Raw genomic sequence first — 18436 nt, forward strand, 5'->3', positions numbered from 1 at the left:
AAACGCTCCGCGCGTGTGTGTGTGTGCGTGTGTGTGTCTGTGTGGGTCTGTTACTCTTATCACAACCGTGACTGTTGTTTTCTCTAATGAAAACAATTAAACAATTCTTTAAACAATTACTTAAACAATTAAATGTTTTTCCCACTTTTCCTGTGACTTTTTCTGTAAACATATTACGGTACGTGTCATTCTCATTGGACAGACACACACGCAAATAAAAAAATAAATAAATGAATAAATAAAAATTAAATATATAAATAGATTATATTAGGCTATATATATAGCCTATGTATATATGTTTTTTAATATTTATACTGGACCTAAAATGTATAAAGACATTAAAATATGTAAACAATGTCAATGTTAATTAAATGTTTACATCTTTTGCTGTATGTTAGAAATTTTTTGTAAACACATTTACATTCATATAGGCTAAATAAAATGTATATTCATTTGCGTATGCTATATGTATAATGGACATATCTGTCACCCTGGTTATCATGATATCATTAAAATTATGTACAGTTACATTACAGTTTTTTTCAATCGCTAACAAGCGCTTACCCATACTTCAGATAATTTTTCTAAACTCTTAACACAGACTCACACCTACAAAACACAATTGGCCAAATGGTTAATTGTCTTCTCAAAAACACATTTTGTTAAATATACACTAACTCTTCATTTCAAAACAGAACACATGTTTCTCTGCGCACACACTAACTTTACCAAAACACTGGAAATCTGTCTCAAAATGAAATTATTCTGTCAATGAATAACACTTGTTTTCACTTCACAAGGTACATGCAGTCAATCAAAGTACACCAGGTTTCAAAATACTGGCTATTGACATTACTAAAACTGCATAGACTTTTATGTTTCAGTTTTACAGGTATTTGCATGCAAAACATGCAATCCACCGTTTTACACTAAATTTCTTGGTTGGGAACTGTATGTCCACATGTACAGTACTGTTCACATTCATAAACATTCCAGTAAAAAGCAAATCAGTTTTTATTCCTTTACTGTTTACTACAGGAGGTACAGTAGAAAAATATCCATGAAACACACAAGAGCATTCTGAACAAAAAAACAACAGCAAAAACATTACATTTTGTCCAGGTCGACGCCTTTTGGCCAGATTGAATCCTGCCTCATCTATGTATATGAATTCATGAGGGGCCTGGTTGGCCTCCAATTCCATAACTCTCAAAACAAAGTTTATGTAAATCATATCATCACTGTATACTATACTGTACTGTAACATATTACTGTGTAGGTTACCTACTTGCAAAGTGCAAAGCTTATAGAACTGGACATTGAATTGAATATACAGTAGGCTACACTATATCTGGACATATTGTCGTTGTAGCTCCTTGACTCTCTCACTGATATATTGTTTTTGAACTGATATCATTGCAGAAGCAGAGGTTTTTTTAAAAAAAACTTTCATATTGTAAAATATTAGTACAATTTGAAATAACTGATTTCTTTTTAAAAATATGTATGTCATGTGTAAAATGTAATTTACAGTATTCCTGTGATGAAAAGCTGGATTTTCAGCATCATTACAGGAAGATGCATATGGACTCGAAAAGCTTGTTTCTTCATGACATTGTTCAAAAGCAACACATTTTGCTAGCAATCAAAATCACATTTTGCTAAAATCATGAAATTTACAAAAATGGTAAAAGTTTCATGTAAATGGTAAATAAATGCAGTCCATACTGTATCTAAGGTTTGGAATATTGTTTTTGCTGTTGTGGGATGTTGTGTGTTAACATTTGTAAATACTACAAAAACACTCTATAATTTTGTTGGGAGGTATAGCTTGTCTGTTAAGAAAATTTAAGCATTATGGAAATGTGTTCACTGACTGCATATTGTGTGAAAAATACAAGAAATATGTGAATGGTATGGCCACAAAAGACTGATGCTGTGCTAATTGTGTTTAGAGTTTTGAAAATGTGAACACTGGTTGGACAAACGCTTGTTAGCGACTGAAAAAAACTGTAATAATGATAAATAAAAACTGTCATAATGACTTCCTCATTCTTTCTCAATTAAGTGTCTTTTATCATTTTGTCATTTTTAAACTTTATAGTGGCATATATTGGAATCGTGGTACACAAACATGCATTCCCTGGGATTCAAACCCATCACTTTGGTAGCACTGTTGAGCTACTGGAACACCTGTTATAGTAAGTTAGGTTTTTCATTAATGGATGACTTCATATAGTCAACCCTGTTATCATTTTGTACTGTAAAAATAAAAGTATTGAACACTGGATTTTTGTATAAATTATCAGCATTCCACTGTTAAGCTGTTAAATATCACAACAACATATTTTGCAATTTTCACATTAAGCCTGAGATGGTGAATGTGATTTATTTACACTTAAATACTTTTTTTTTGTCTGACAGAATGTTCATTTTTTTTACTTGAAAAATGAAAAAGGTCGCTCTTAGGAATGACCCATATGCACAGGCATAGCTTATGAACTGTTTGACCTCTGTTATGTGAATCACCCCTTGATCTGTTTCACAAGATTTAGTTTACTTTTTGCTACCAGTTAATTAATAACAATATACAGTATTTGATGCTGATGTTTTGCTGTTTCACACTTATCACTCAGATTCTTATGCTTGATTTATTGCCAGGTTCGTTTGGCGACTTAAATGTAGCTTTACATTTAATGAGATTAATTTTGTCTAAACTTTAAATAGTTAGGAGTCCAATCCACTTAGCTAGACACTGAGACTAATCATCTACTCATGCAACTTGACACTTTTCTCTTACTTTCTCACTAATCTGACTGACATCCGTCAGAGTAATGATTGATTTTACAGACAAAGAATTTTCTGAGTTGTTTGCTGTTCAGGAAAATCAGTTAGAATTCAAAGTAAAAAGTATATGTATAGCAAAGATAGGCTAATTGACAACTTACTGAATCTTATTATGTGAGAACTAAGTTAGTGTGCATATAAAAAATCTGTGTCAAAATCCACCACACTATATACATATTTTAATGTAATGCATCAGATATAAAAAAGAGCTTCTTGCTTTTTTGCTTAAAGATGTTTTATGATAATTGGGTAGATAATCTACTGGAAAGTGAGGAAAAAATGCCATTACAAAGTGTCTATGGCCTGACATGGAAATGGGAAGACAAGACATTGGAGCCACCGGACCAACAAACCAATACACTCTAATGCACTGAACTGACTGGTAGTGTTACGGTATAGAGATCTATCCATTTACATTCTCTAATTTGTTGGTACAGTACAGCCAACATGCCTTCTGCTGTGTTTTGTTGAGTCTGCAGTTGACGTTAATGACATATTAAAAATGAATCAAATTACAAATGTTAAAAAACAAATCCTAAATAAACTGCACACTTAGATCACTTTGGTGTTAAAATAAGTAAAAAAGTTTATACAGTAGTGAGGCTCTGGCGTGTGTAAGGAATATAAAATGTGGCACCAGACACCACCTAATGGCGGCCACATTGTACTACCATATGAGACCTCAGTTTGGTCACCAAATCAAAATAGACAATTCTTATTTTTTAAGGAATATAGCAGTATTTATTATAAATGCTTTATCTGTGCACATTTTTTTAATTCATGTGCCCTCTAAATCTTCAATCAAATTCTATTCAATTCTTTGCTCACATGAGATAACAGTTATAGCAAACCACAATGATCCAATGATCCACTGAATTCATGATGGACAAAATCAAGTCCCGCCTAACATTTTTTCTTGTTTGCGAAGCTGTTTCATTCGGATATAAGTCACCATAGGTAAGAAAAGACTATCGCAACTTCTGTTTCATGCCATCTTTAAAATATGTACTAAATCTTTATATTCTATAGTATTTACAAATCCATCCTTTTGTTTGTCTGATCCCCACAAAGCCATTGCAGATGTGCACCTCTTATAATCGCTAAGCTAAGCTACAATGGCAGTGAATAGAGCGCTGTAGGGATGACATCAGAACATCAAAGCTTCCCTCGAGATTTTCCTATGGGTTTTTATAATGGTGTTTTTCAATTTATGAGTGAAATAAAGTCTGTGGTAAACACAACTTGACAATACTTGAACGTTTTGCTCTACAATGTAAATCATTACACACCCATATCAAAAATGCGTACTTTGAAACTGTTATGTTTATTAATTTTTAAACGTATGTTTCTAATAAGTAACTAAATAAGAACGTTTGGGGTGCGAGTGTATGTAGTTCACGTTGTAGAGAACAATTTTCAAGTATCCTCAAGTTATGGGAAAAATCTCGAGGGAACCAGTGGCGAATTAGTCTTTGATGTAATTCTTGCTGCATTCTATTGTAATATATTCAAACAATAAAAAGACAAGACTCAAAATTTAAAAATAGTATTTATTTTCTCATTTTCCTTTCCCAAAAACGGGATCAAAGATTTTCCAGGAACCAACGTTCATATCTATAATGCAAAAGACCTTGTGGCGTTGACAGTCAGTTGACGGAGTGCAGCATGGGAGTGAACAGTCAGAATTCTGTATAAAAATCAGCCACCAAGATAAAAAAGTGGCGATCTCAGGCTACGATACTGGTTGTCAGCAAGATGTTGGTCAGGTGCCATTTATGCCTTGACCAAGGCGGCAAACTCTGTAAAATTAAGCAGAAACAAATAATCAGAAGACAATGTAGAGTGGCTGGTATTATATTTTAGCAATTATGTTTTTATATATTCAACAAGGAGTAAATTCCTCACCATCAACTCCAATCATGCCATCACCATCAGCATCTCCAGCTTTCAGGAAGGCCTTTGTCTCTGCATCACTGAGCGCTCTGGCGCCAGCGGAGAAGTTCTGCAGGAACAGTCTGAAGGCACAAACAAACAATCAACCTCAAGCATTGTTCCAGGGTTTGAACCAGTAGACACCAGGTCAGTTTATTATGAAAATGATTTAAGACTGGACTTACTTGAGCTCATCCTCCTCAATGAAGCCGCTCTTGTCCTGGTCGATGATGTAGAAGGCCTTCTTGATGTCGTCGGGGGTCTTTGCGGTCAGGCCAACCTTGGCGAAGAAGGTCTTGTAGTTGAAGGAGTCAGCAGCTGGAAGGTAATTTAATCAGCTTTCTTAGCATGATGGTGGAGATAAATGGCCTACATGTAGGACTTAGAATAACATTTGATTTAAGGGTCTTAAAAAACATGACAAGCTCTAACAAATGATATTTACAACGTTAACTGAAAATACTGTCATCATTTACACACCCTCATGTTGTTTCAAATCCACACAACTTTCTTCTGTGGAGCACAGAAGGGGATGTTAGGCAGAATGACAGTCTCAGTCTTTGTCCATTCATGAAAATGAATAGTGACTGAGACTTTCAGTGCCTAATATTCTGCCTTTTGTTCCACGCAAAAAAGAAAGTCAAGTGGGTTTGGGACGACATGAAATTGATGTTCTCGCTTTAGGTTGTGGGTCAATAGGACGGTCCAGAAACATGCAGGTTACCTTGACAGGCCTGCAGGGCTGCAGTGACGTCAGCATCAGACAGAATACCAGCGAATGCCATGATTAGCCTAAAAAATGGCAGAGGGTTTCATTTTACTTGGATATATTAATTCGAATTTTTATATGTATAATTTCAGCCTTATAATAAGCCTACTCCAGACACCCAGGTCATCAGAAACTATTTGCTCCAATATATGCTTGGCAAATGATCAACGGCAGTCATTGCATATGTCATTGCATATGCACCGATATGAAAATTTTGGCCGATACCAGTAATCGATAATTCTTTACATTTGAAAGAGGATAACCGATATATTGGCCCATAAATCTAAATTCAAATTTTGATATACTTTGAGAGCCTGATTGCAAAAACAAAAAGCTTACCATTAAAAGCCATGTCCCAAACACTTCAACATAAATCATACACATTCAGTTTGAACCAGTGTAAGATTCCTTAAAGGGATAGTTCACTCAAAAATGAAAATTCTGTCAGTAATCAATCATCCTCATGTTGTTCCAACGTAAGGCTTTCGTTCATCTTCGGAACACAAATTAAGATATTTTTGATGAAATCTGAGAGCTGTCTCACTCCTTCATAGGCTTCTACAGGATCGAAACTTGCCGGCCCAGAAAAGTTATTAAAGACATTGTTAAAATAGTCCAAGTGACTACAGTGGCTCAACTGTGTTGTGTTGTACGTCACACGCATCACACACATGACCAGCGTCGGCCAATAGTGAGCCTACGTGGTGACGTACAACCCAGACGCGTTGCGCTGTTACACTGCGTGAATTCATTCAGGCCCACACAGACGAAAATGAATAGTTGAATAAAAGTCGTTATTTTTGTTGTTTTTTGGCCCACAAAAAGTATTCTCGTCGCTTGATAAACTTGTGGTTGAGCCACTGTAGTCACTTGGACTATTTTAACAATGTCTTTAATAACTTTTCTGAGCCAGCAAGTTTCGATCCCTTAGAAGCCTATGGAGTGAGACAGCTCTCAGATTTCATCAAAAATATCTTAATTTGTGTTCCGAAGATGAACGAAAGCCTTGTGGGCATGGAACAACATGAGGGTGAGTAATTACTGACAGAATTTTCATTTTTGGGTGAACTATCCCTTTAACTTTTAAAATTTATTTTACACTCCTATGGCCAACTTTCTTTATTAAAAACACTTTATAATAAGGATTAATTTAGTTAACATTACTTAACATGAACCAAAAAATAATTAACAATACTTCTACAGCATTTATTAATCTTAGTTAATGTTAATCTCAACATTTTCTAAGACATTTTAAGATCCAAAGTTGTATCTTTAACATTAGTTAATGCACTGTCAACTAACATGAACACAAATATTTTAAAACGTTAACAAAGGTTATTGCTCTCTGTTAGTTAATGCATTAACATTTGAGACCTTACTGTAAAGTGTTCCCAAAAAATCAATTGCCCAACAAAAAATAAAAAATAAAATAAAATAATTTACTTAAATAATGCAAACAAGTCATTTTGGGCTCCATATAAAAAAACAAAACAAAATGCATGTGCCATGGATAAATAAAATGAAATAGTCTTAGAATGATACATTATAAATCTCACCCATCAAACCGATTAATAAAGAGAAATAGAAATAAAGAGAATAAATCTAAACACGTCCAAACTCCAAGACAAAATTATTCCCACTCCATGTGGCCGAGATTTAATAAGTCAACCCATCCTCTCCGGATCAGCCCGAAGTCGTATGGCCGTTGTTGCTCGTTGCAAGATATTGTGACCTGAGAAGACACTCACTCACCTCTAGTTGTCTTTAGGGTTTGGATTCGCAAAGATGAAACTGGTTCCTGCAGTGATCAACAACTCCATGGCTTCCACCTTATATACTACTACTCAACCGAAATAGGAGAAAAGGCATAATGTAATGGACACCGCATGGGGGGCAGTTGGTTGAAAAATTTGCCCAGTAGTCAGGGTATTCTATTTATATGCTCTTAAATGAAGATGCTTGAAATGTAGGCTACGTATAAGTCCTTAATATCGCGCCAGCTAATAATATACGATGCCAACATAATATACGAGGACGAAAGCCCTCTGTAGTAGATATTCTGACAATCAAGGGCAAGAGTTACACCGTGCCCTAACCAGACGCGATGCGATAAAATTCCAGCGACAAATAATTTGTCTGTCCACACTATAGACGCGACGCGACTGCGAGATGCCTCAAAATCAATCAAAACGCACAGCCAATCAAAACAGCGTGTGGGCGGAGTCTCGCGGCAAGTGCACAGCACCAGAGAGTAATCTTGACGGCACTCGCAAGAAAATGGATAAGTAGGCTACATAATCAAATTCACAAATATTACACCATTTAAACATTATTAAAAAATACATAGGCTACAGAGTTACTAAAACAATCTTTGTCAATGAATACACTTGTGTGATCACAGTTTGAACGTTCTTGTTTCCATTTGTTTAATTTCAAGATCTGAGGTGAATTATCCATTGTTGCTTTTACAGTTATAACTGGGAGCACTAAATGATATTCAAAGTCACATTGCATGCTTTTATCATTAAATAATGCACATAAACAGTACCTAGATTATCATTGCCACACTTTGTGTTTGTTGTTCCAGCCGCGACGTCGCAGAAAAAATAGAAACCGTTTCTAAAATAGAATCGTTGCGTGTCGCGGCTGGTTAGTACAAAAACTCAACATGGAAAAGATACATGGAAGATAACATGATAACAAGATAACATGGAAGGTCATTTTGCCTGAGAGAATTAAACCAAGTTCGCTATACAGTCGTGTAAATAGCAAATCATCTCACAAGCTTTGGAGACAATAGGAAGCGCATGAATCAAATGCACCATAACTGACGGATGAGGTGGCCATCATAGTATTTTCAGTCGATACTGTGTGCTTTGGAAATGTATGGTAAATGCAAACTCACAGATCATCGTTGATCAGTGATTTCAGCTTTCGGTTCGCATTTCTCAAGCGTCTATGGCAAGCCGTTTTAACATTTAATCATTTCAACCGACTAGTATCTATTTTCATGCTACTATTACTTATTTTTAGATACTAGTATTTATTCCATTAAGACGTACTAGTACTTATTCATTAGCTACTAGTGCCTATTCTTTAGATACTAGTGCTTATTCTTTAGGTACTAGCACTTATTCATTCGATACTAGTACTTTATGGCAAGCCGTTTTAGCTTAAATTGTACCTAGCATTACTCGTCGTAATTGCATTTTTACTAGTAAGAATTAAATTTGAGAGCTCTACAATTCAATTCTTACTAGTAGCAATTACAATTAGAGAACTCTACAAATGAATTATTACTTGTAACAATTTCAATTAGAGAGCTCTCTAATTCAGTTGTTACTAGTAAGAATGCAATTGCAGAGCTCTTTAATTCAATTACAGATCTCTGCAAATTACTGCAATTATCTTTAATTAATTTTTTTACTAGTAAAAATTCAATTAGAGAGCTCTGTAATTGCATTCTTACCAGTAAGAATTTAATTAGAGAGCTCTCTAATTAGAATTGTTAGTAATAATTGAATTGTAGAGCTCTCTAATTGGAATTGTTACTAATAATAATTCAGTTAGAGAGCTCTCTAATTGGAATTCTTACTAGTAACAATTCAATTATAGAGCTCTCTAATTGGAATTCTTACTAGTAACAATTCAATTGTAGAGCTCCGTAATTAAAAATGAATGGAAGTCAATGGAGACATATGACTAGTAAAAATTAATTTGTTGAGCTCTCTAATTGGAATTGCTATAGTAAGAATTAAATTAGAGAGCTCTGTAAATGTAATTCTTACTAGTAATAATTGAATTAAAGAGCTCTCTAATTGTAATTTTTACTAGTAATAATTGAATTAGAGAGCTCTCTAATTGTAATTGCTACTAGTAAAAATTTAATTGTAGAGCTCTCAAATTTAATTCTTACTAGTAAAAATGCAATTACGACGAGTAATGCTGTGTACAATTTAAGCTAAAACGGCTTGCCATAGTACTTATTCATTAGATACTAGTCCTTATTTATTAGATAATAGTACCTATTAATTATACTAGTACTTATTAGCTACTAGTACTTATTCAATATATACTAGTACATATTTATTAGATACTAGTACCTATTAAATAGATAGTACTTATTCATTAGATACTAGTACTTATTTCAGTAGTGAGTAACTATTCTTTTGTTACTAGTAACAAATAAAAAAAAATTGCCATTGACTTCTATGGGGATCTGTCATTCAGATATCAACTATTCGGTTCTGACTAGTATGTATTCCATTTGTGACTAGTACATATATTTTAGATACTAGTAGTTATTTATTAGGTACTAGTACTTATTTATTACATTCTACTTATTCATTCGATACTAGTACCTATTAAATAGATATAGAACCTATTCATTAGCTACTAGTTCTTATTCATTAGATAGTACTTATTCATTAGATACTAGTACCTATTAATTAGATAGGCCCTACTAGTACTTATTAATTAGCTACTAGTACTTATTCAATAGATACTAGTACCTATTTATTAGACACTAGTATCTTTTGTAATTGTTACTAGTAACTATTCTTATTTTACTAGTCACAACTGCTATTTTACTAGTCTTATGTTTTGACTAGTCAGAACGGCCACTGTAGAGTTAAAGCTACAATGTGTGATATTTTCCCCCATCTAGCGGTGAAATTGTATATGACTACCCAGTGAATATTAGTTTCTGTTCCTTTCAATTTCGAGGGCGTTTTAACTCCTACGGTGGCCGTATTATTCCAAGATTAACATGGCTTCCAGTTCGACTTCGTCCAATTGTGCCTTTAAAACTATCACCTGTGATCCGTTGCAGCACAGATTTATGTTACAAGGTAAACAATACTTTTTCACCATTGACGCGAGGAAAAGTAACGCAAGTTATACTAGAGGTCGTTCTGGCGTTATGCACAACCATGCTATGGTTAGACAAGCAACTATAAAACTTAGAATTTACACAAATAGGCTGAATTACCTGTTGAGAAGAAAGCAGGCAACTTCGGCGTCCGTTTTAAAATCTTTGCTCCTCATGAGCTCTTTCCATCTGGGAAAAGTTACTCCAGTATTGACTTTGGTCTTGCTGATTTGCCTGTCGCGTTGACGTTTTAATTCTCTCTTTCGCTTCCTTGGCGACTCTGCTACATTTCCTCGAAAATAGGCGTGATCCTCCATCAGCAATCTTTCAAATCTGCCGGCAGTCGCGAGTAATCTCCCCCTCGCATTCGTCTCTGTCACTGAGTGTAAAGCGCAAAAGGAGAAGCTTGAATTTACAGGTATGTCCCTCTTTGGCTAATGTAGTTTCAAGATACAGGGGCAACATGGCGACCGGCATTCGAACCAAGCGGGAAGGAAGTCTACCGGAAGTTGAAACCGGCCGCGTGCCACCATCTTGTAGCAGAACTTCACCTGCTGTTAGCATTCCATTGACTCCCATTCATTTTGGCGTCACTTTAACAGCGAATAACTTTACATCTGAGGCGTTTGAAGACTCCATTTGTCCATTATTTATTTCTAAAGAAACACGACAATGTATAAAATGCTCCATTACCTTGTAGCTTATGTTATGGCCCCGTAGAAGCAGTTTTTGTAAAAGTAGGCTAACGATTGCGTCATAACCACGCGACTCTCTGTCGCACAGTAGAGAGATTACCGTATGGACGGGAGGAGAAGCTCGCGGGCAATCGGGGAGACGTGGAGGCAAAATTACAAAATAATTAATCAGAATACCTAGCAAACGTTTCTCCTGCTCCAAGCTCATGGACACCTCCTACCAGTGTTGCCAGATTGGAAATGTCAAAGTATCATACCAGAAGCTCAAAATTATCGTATTTGGAAGAAAATTATCGTACACGAGTCAACGACATGAAAATGACAGACATCCCAACCTGCACAAAGTCATTTCTGGGAGTCAAGAAATCTCCAACCGGGGGGGTCGGTTCTGATTCGGGAGATAAAAGCCCGCCCGCACTTACAATTGATTGGTTGGGTCCTTACATGCGCTTCGTGAGGCACACTAGCACACATACGCAAGGTCTCTCGCTCCTTCTCTCTACACGTTCTTCCCCCGGTAGACGTAGAATCCACAGCTAGATCAATGAGAAGTCCTATTACAACGACCATCATTTGAAGTGTCACACAGTTCTGAAATTATCGTACATTATAGGATTTTTTCCATTATTGATCGTACATCGTACAGAGGTCAAAATTATCGTACAAATACGATAATTATCGTACATCTGGCAACACTGCCTCCTACACTGTAAAAACTAAAGGAGCCTCAAATATCCTGTCGGATACTCAAGGAACTTAAAAATGTAATGTAAGTGCCTCAAAGCTCTTTCTCCTATAGGGTTACTGGAGGAGCATTGACAATATTTGAGGTTCTTTCTGGAACTTATGGGATCCTTTAAGCACTTTGTATTTAGTTCAGAGGTTCTGGAGTCACCTTTTCATTACTATGAGACCTCGAAGTGCTTTGGGGGAAAATAGAGGAACTTGAATGTGATAAAAGGGTTATTGGAAGATCTTTTAACATTTAAGTGGTTCCTGGAGGATCTCTTATGTTAAAACCAGCATCTGGAGGAACCCAATGGTTCAGTGAGGCCAGAATGATATTATTATTATCCTATTATTACTTAAGTTTGATTCAGTATACATACCCAGGTGAAAAATACGTAGGCTACTATTAAAAATGTACTTGAGTGTGTTTTTAGTAGGCCTACAATACAAATATAACCTACTTTAATGCATTTTAATACATTTAACAGCCTAGCTACGTCTTTTTCACCTGGTTGGCTTACATTTATTTAGTATAGGCCTATTTTATTGATTAATTTAAACCTTAAACAACAACACTAAAAAATAATAATATTAATAATAAAAATTCATTAATTATTATTGAATAAATAATAGTAATAAAATAATATTTTTTACTTCTTCATAAATTATTATTTGAAGAAGAAGAACCAGGAGGATAAAGAGTTTATTCAGTCACGAAACTGCTGCTATTCCTCTGCTGTCGTCGCTTCAGTGATGCTCGCGCGCAACAAAGCTCAGCTGATCGACGTCGTCGGGTTTGAAAGTAACGGCTCTCCTCATCAAAGCCTGCGGCATGTTCCGCCGTTTGTTCGGTTCTCCGTTACAAGGTTTGTAAACTCGCCAAAGAAATATAAATACTCACTATATATTCAAACACACATACAGGGTTCTCAAGTCTCACGCATTGGCCATGAGACACACGCAATTCAACCAGTTCACACGCTCACACGCCACACCGTGTATTTCTCACGCTGAAAAGGCAATGCCAACCAAGCATGTCATGCAAGCTTTATATATAACGTTGTATACGAGGCGCGGGCACACAAAGTGAAGTTTCCTGCCGCCAGCGCGTATCTTGGCCAGATTGCGTTCGTTAATAGGCAACACAGATGCGCGAACACACGGAAGTTGACGGAACATTCTCGGCCACCGTACGTTCGTTACTAGGTAACCAACAACATCGCGCGAACACACGTCGTGATGATGGAGAAGGTAAGTTGGAAGAAAGCTCGTCTAACATTTTTAGGCTAGAACATTTAATATATAGCCCATCATATACATTATTATTGATGCAGTCAAAAACTCTACAACTACTTTGCAACCAGGCCAGAAGCTTTGGCTCAGTTTGGCTAGCTTACGTTATCTGAAACTAAGGGAAATGTTAGTGGGTATGGGAAGGAATGAAGATGTATCTCTTCATTTTATTTTAAATAAATTTAAATTTATTTATTTTATTTTATTTTAAATTATATATTATACTGTATTAATAGTATTTCTAGTTACATTAAGGCTACATACGTATTAAAGCATATATAAACTAAATTTATTATACATTACTACGTTTTTACAGTGTTTACCACTCGTTTATTGTACAGTATCTGGTATGAAGGTTTTAGCCGCGATGCTAACTACGTTGATCTAATGAACAAATGGAAATTATTGACTTGTTGTCTTAGATTGATTTAAAGTTAGTCATTCAATTCAACATATTCTGTACAACTGTGTCTTCAAATTGCTGATATAGCCTAACTAATTTATTTCGTCATTGGCGTTTGTTATGAATAACAAAAGCAGGTTAATATAGTTTGGTCTGTTTTTGTTTAGCCTAACTTTACTTACTACAGGTGCCCTCATTCTCTCAAATACCATTTTGAATCCATTTAGTGGTCAATAAATATTATGTTGTGAATAATCAGCTTTGTTTTGTTTCCCCAGAACAACCAGTACAATGTTTCAGTGGCAACATTGAATTACAGTAACCTGCACCACATGCAAGTACTTTATTACTATGAACTCTGTGTGCAATTGTATTGTTTGACTGTGTACTTGTTTCTTAATCAGTTATTCTCTGAAAATCTTCTTCCCTCATGCTCTCAAATCTCATTCATGTTACATTCATGTACAGTGGAGGATTTAGCAAATTGGGGGCCCAAGGCGAAAGTATGTATGGGCCCCCCCGTTCGATCTTTAAAAGAGAACGGAAAAAAAATTACCGACTGAATGGTGCAGGTAAAGCTAATCGACAGGGAAGTGAATGTTGGAGAGGTAAAAAAAAAACTTTCCCTTTAAATCCTGCATACATTTCTTTACTCCAAAATGAAGATGGAAAGCAGAGAACACACAAAGTGTAGCACTACACAAACTAATAGGCCTAGTCAAGATGGCACCCAACAGAGAATAAGGTTTCAGATAACACCTGAAAAATCTTGCATCACAATAAGTATTGTGATTGTCAAAACATTTTAGTAACTAAACAGAGACATGTTACAATGTTTACATGGTACAATTTCTGGTAAGCTACGTTTTTTTATTATTGCTTGACACAAATTTCACGATTTCAATTCAATTATTGTGATTTGATTCAATATTGACTCATTTGGATAATATATTAGGTACACAAGATAGGCGTTAATTTTTCTCAAGAAAAAAAAAACCTCACATAATGCTGTAACATAAAGAGAGCCCTATCAGCTGGTAGTATTAAGGTTAAAAATAACTCAAATTAAACAATGCGTTTTTATTATAATAACAATTTTAATAATATAAGTAAAAATATACTAAATATGTAATATATTACACATATTTAGCAAAATACTATATAGCTCTTTTTTCTAGCCAACTAACATGCTATAACATATATTATGGTCATTAAACGGCTTTCCGTCACGTTATGTGACATAATTGTTCTCCAGCTGTTTTATTGACGTCTTTCCGCGGTTGAAAAACACTGATTGATCGATATTATGTATGAGGAATATACAATTCGGTAAGTTGTACTGTATCTTTCAACATTGTTCATTCGTGTTTATTCACTATTAGCTAGTAGAGATGATCGATTCGGTTCACCTGCCGCCAGGGATCTGTCACGTCACATTTACAAGCGCTAAAAAAGGTATTTATAGTAAGGGTAACGTAAGAGGGGCGAACTTGGGAGAGGTGATGTTGCATTTTGCTCCAAGCAAATCAACGTATATCCATGTGAGTGTGTTAACATTATTCTCACCTAGCGCCACTTAACGTTAGATGCTGCTCCTGTAGAGGCATGTTCAACGCTTTGGACGTTGTTGTTCCTGTATCCCCAACAGTAGCCGTAAAAAAGTTTGTCATCTTTGGCAGCGTTGCCAAATACTTATCGGCGTCTTTTCGCTTTTTTCTTTTATTTTCGCATTTAGACTCGTCTTCTTTCGTCTCTGTTTGTGTACTTCCCAGTCCTCCTGTCACTGCGTGTTTATCTTTCGCGCCGCACACCGTTACGGGCTAGTCCATTTCATTGTGAATGTCGGGGGTGTAGAGACGGATAACCATGAACTGGACATTTTAACTACTACTTCAACGTTTCAACGTATTTCTTAAGAATATTAATACAATTTACCATGCTTTTGAAGCGTTCATGATGATAAGGGGATAAGGGGCTTTTTTATTTATTTTTTTGAGGTTGGTTGGGGGCCCCCCTACTAAGACCGCTGGTAGGGGGCCCCAAGCAGCCGCCTACCTATGCCTCTATGTTAAGACCGCCACTGTTCATGTAATATCACAGGTTTGGAGCCAATAATGCTATGCATTTTTTATAGGCTATACCTTAATCATATGCATTTGAATATAAGACATTTGAACCCTGAATTATAACTTCAAGTTTGGTCTTTTTCGACAAAAAAAGGAAAAAGCTATTAAATGGCTTCATAAGACTTACAACACAAACCATAACACATGAGTTGTGAATTCATTGATTATTTTTAGGATCTTTTCTGGGACATTTTTGGAGCTTAACCATTTTTACATAAATTGTTTCATTGAATTGAACTAGACAAATGTACATAAGAATGGTTTAATGAATGATTTACACAATTTTTTTCCTGCTTGTGTTTCATGCAGTGAAAGCGAACGGTGACAGGGGTTGCATTATGCCTGAGATCTGCTTTTGGGTTCCACAGACAGAAAGTCAAACAGGTTTGGAATGTCACAAGGCTGAGGAAATTATTTACATTTCACAACTATCACTTTAATAACATTACTAACAGTAAATTTTGTACTTTGCAGGGACCTCGGTAAACTGAAATACAAGTTTGAAGTTTGAACAAGAATAAAAATCCTCCTGTAGACCTGAAAATCATTGAAGTGCCTGGACCATCCACTAGAAAAGAGGAAAAACAAACAGAAAATGAAGCTGATGCACCTTTTCACTTTTCTAATTCGTTAAGTACCTCACATGTCCCTTGTGAAGATTTTATAATTGATTGCATTTTATGTTGCAGCGAGTAAATGTGCGGTCACATTTGTGAATTCCGTGACATTACACAGGCAAAAAGGTCCATTGACCATTGTCAGCAGTGTAGCAATGTAATGTATGAAGCACCACACAAAATTGCTGATCGTGTGGATTCTTATTGAAATGACTGAATTCACCAGTGAACATTCACAGAACAACAGATAATTTTACTGCACCTTAACTCTGTTCAAATGGAAAATGTTTTCTGCTCGTTGTGACATAAGGAATACTGTTTCCGGGTCGAAGCCTCTACTCTACTTCCTTTATCTTGTTTCTAGATATTGAGAATACTCAACAACCTTTTATGGGAACTGTTGATTCAAGTCACACATTTAAGCTTTTCAAAAGCCATAGTGTACATTACAGTCTCCAGTCTAACGGCATCCCAGACTTCAACATTTTATGATTCAAAATAGCTGAATAACTAACCATCTGAGATTTCAGAATAGATATAAAGGTTAGGATCATAATTTTCAGGAATATTACAGAACAATGAGTGCATATTAGCACTGTTGTTTGTTTTTGGCATCTGAGAGAGCTTTTGGACTTGGAAACAGTAGCGTCAGACTTAAGCAAACTGAAACACGTTTTAAAATTAAGTGAGGATGGACATTTTTAATTAGTCAATTTTAATTTTTTACATTGATTTATTACATGGAACATGTGTTTTCTGTGCATGTTGTTGAGATGTCTTTTCTTGTGTAGCCTATTGTATACACATGGTTGATTATTCATGTTACTTATGTATTATACAATTTTTTTTGTGTGTATTCATTGATATTAATCTAAAGTGCATTGAAGTGTATGTATTAAAATGGATCTAAAATATGTAATAAACAATTCTTATTTTGTATTTGGTTCAGTTTGTTTATTATAATAGAAGTTTATGGTAACCGTAGTAACAACATGAAATTAATTTAATACAAAAAAAAAAAAAAAAATTGGTTCCTGGAGGCACCCACAGTGGTTCCACACAGTGCTTCATATAAGAGTTCCTCAGGAAACCTGTGTGGTTCCTCAGAGAACCACCCCTTTTTAAAGGGTGCCGGCTAGAGGATCTACAGACGGTTCCCCCGGTGTGGCAAAGTGAAGAACCCCAAAAGGTTCCTCCAGGCACCTTTAATTTTTACAGTGCAGGATCTCAGGCATAATGCAACCCCAGTCACCGTTCACTTTCACTGCATGAAACATAAGCAGAAAAAAATTGTGTAAATCATTCATTAAACCATTCTTATGTACACTTGTCTAGTTCAATTCAATGCAACAATTTATGTAAAAATGGTTAAGCTCCAAAAATGTCCCAGAAAAGATCCTAAAAATAATCAATGAGTTCACAACTCATGTGTTATGGGTTGTGTTCTAAGTCTTCTGAAGCCATATAATAGCTTTTTCCTTTTTTTTGTCGAAAAAGACTAAACTTGAAGTTATAATTCAGAGTTAAAATGTCTTATATTCAAATGCATAGCATTATTGGCGCCAAACCTGTGATATTACTTTTCTGAGTAACATGAATGAGATTTTAGAGCATGAGGGAAGATTTTCAGAGAATAACTGATTAAAAAACACAAGTATACAGTCAAACAATACAAAGAGAAAGTTCATAGTAATAAAGTAGGCTACATGCATGTGATGCAGGTAACTTACTGTAATTCAATGTTGCCACTGAAATGTTCAGATTATTTAAGAAATGTACTGGTAGTTCTGGGGAAACAAAAGAACAAAGCTGATTATTCACAACATAATATTTACTGACCAGTAAATGGCTTTAAAATGGTATTTGAGAGAATGAGGGCACCTGTGGTAAGTAAAGTTAGGCTAAACAAAAACAGACCAAACTATATTAACCTGCTTTTGTTATTCATAACAAACGCCAATGACGAAATAAATTAGTTAGGCTATATCAGCAATTTGAAGACACAGTTGTACAGAATATGTTGAATTGAATGACTAAATCAATCTAAGACAATAAGTCAATAGTTTCCATGTGTTCATTATATCAACGTAGTTAGCATCGCGGCTAAAACCTTCATACCAGATACTGTGCAATAAACGAGTGGTAGCCTAAACAC

The 18436-nt window shown here is 35.4% G+C and overlaps 1 protein-coding gene and 1 long non-coding RNA gene across 2 annotated transcripts; one reads left to right on the forward strand and one right to left on the reverse strand.

Annotated features, from left to right (window-relative positions):
* Positions 1 to 4377: 4377 nt before the first annotated feature.
* pvalb3 (parvalbumin 3) lies at positions 4378 to 7406 on the reverse strand. The gene is made up of 5 exons (XM_079850825.1): positions 7301 to 7406; positions 5504 to 5571; positions 4965 to 5097; positions 4753 to 4862; positions 4378 to 4646 (listed from the first exon to the last, which is right to left on the reverse strand). The coding sequence occupies exons 2-5, from the start codon at positions 5562 to 5564 to the stop codon at positions 4621 to 4623; spliced, it is 330 nt and encodes a 109-aa protein (XP_079706951.1). The 5' UTR covers positions 5565 to 5571; positions 7301 to 7406; the 3' UTR covers positions 4378 to 4620.
* A 239-nt stretch (positions 7407 to 7645) lies between these two features.
* On the forward strand, positions 7646 to 17218 carry LOC307146637. Its single transcript, XR_013819137.1, has 4 exons — positions 7646 to 7833; positions 13817 to 13872; positions 15974 to 16048; positions 16139 to 17218. It is a non-coding gene; the product is annotated as an uncharacterized lncRNA (long non-coding RNA).
* The last annotated feature ends 1218 nt before the right edge of the window (positions 17219 to 18436 follow it).

Source organism: Squalius cephalus (assembly GCF_949319135.1).
Source record: "Squalius cephalus genome assembly, chromosome: 19".
In the NCBI taxonomy this organism is placed as follows: domain Eukaryota; kingdom Metazoa; phylum Chordata; class Actinopteri; order Cypriniformes; family Leuciscidae; genus Squalius; species Squalius cephalus.

Excerpts from the sequence above, each read along its gene's own strand:
- pvalb3 (XM_079850825.1), bottom strand. The coding sequence starts at position 5,564 with ATGGCATTCGCTGGTATTCTGTCTGATGCTGACGTCACTGCAGCCCTG. Across the intron at positions 5,098-5,503 it reads AGCCCTGCAGGCCTGTCAAG|CTGCTGACTCCTTCAACTAC; the intron begins GTAACCTGCATG and ends ATTACCTTCCAG. Across the intron at positions 4,647-4,752 it reads TGGCATGATTGGAGTTGATG|AGTTTGCCGCCTTGGTCAAG; the intron begins GTGAGGAATTTA and ends TTAATTTTACAG.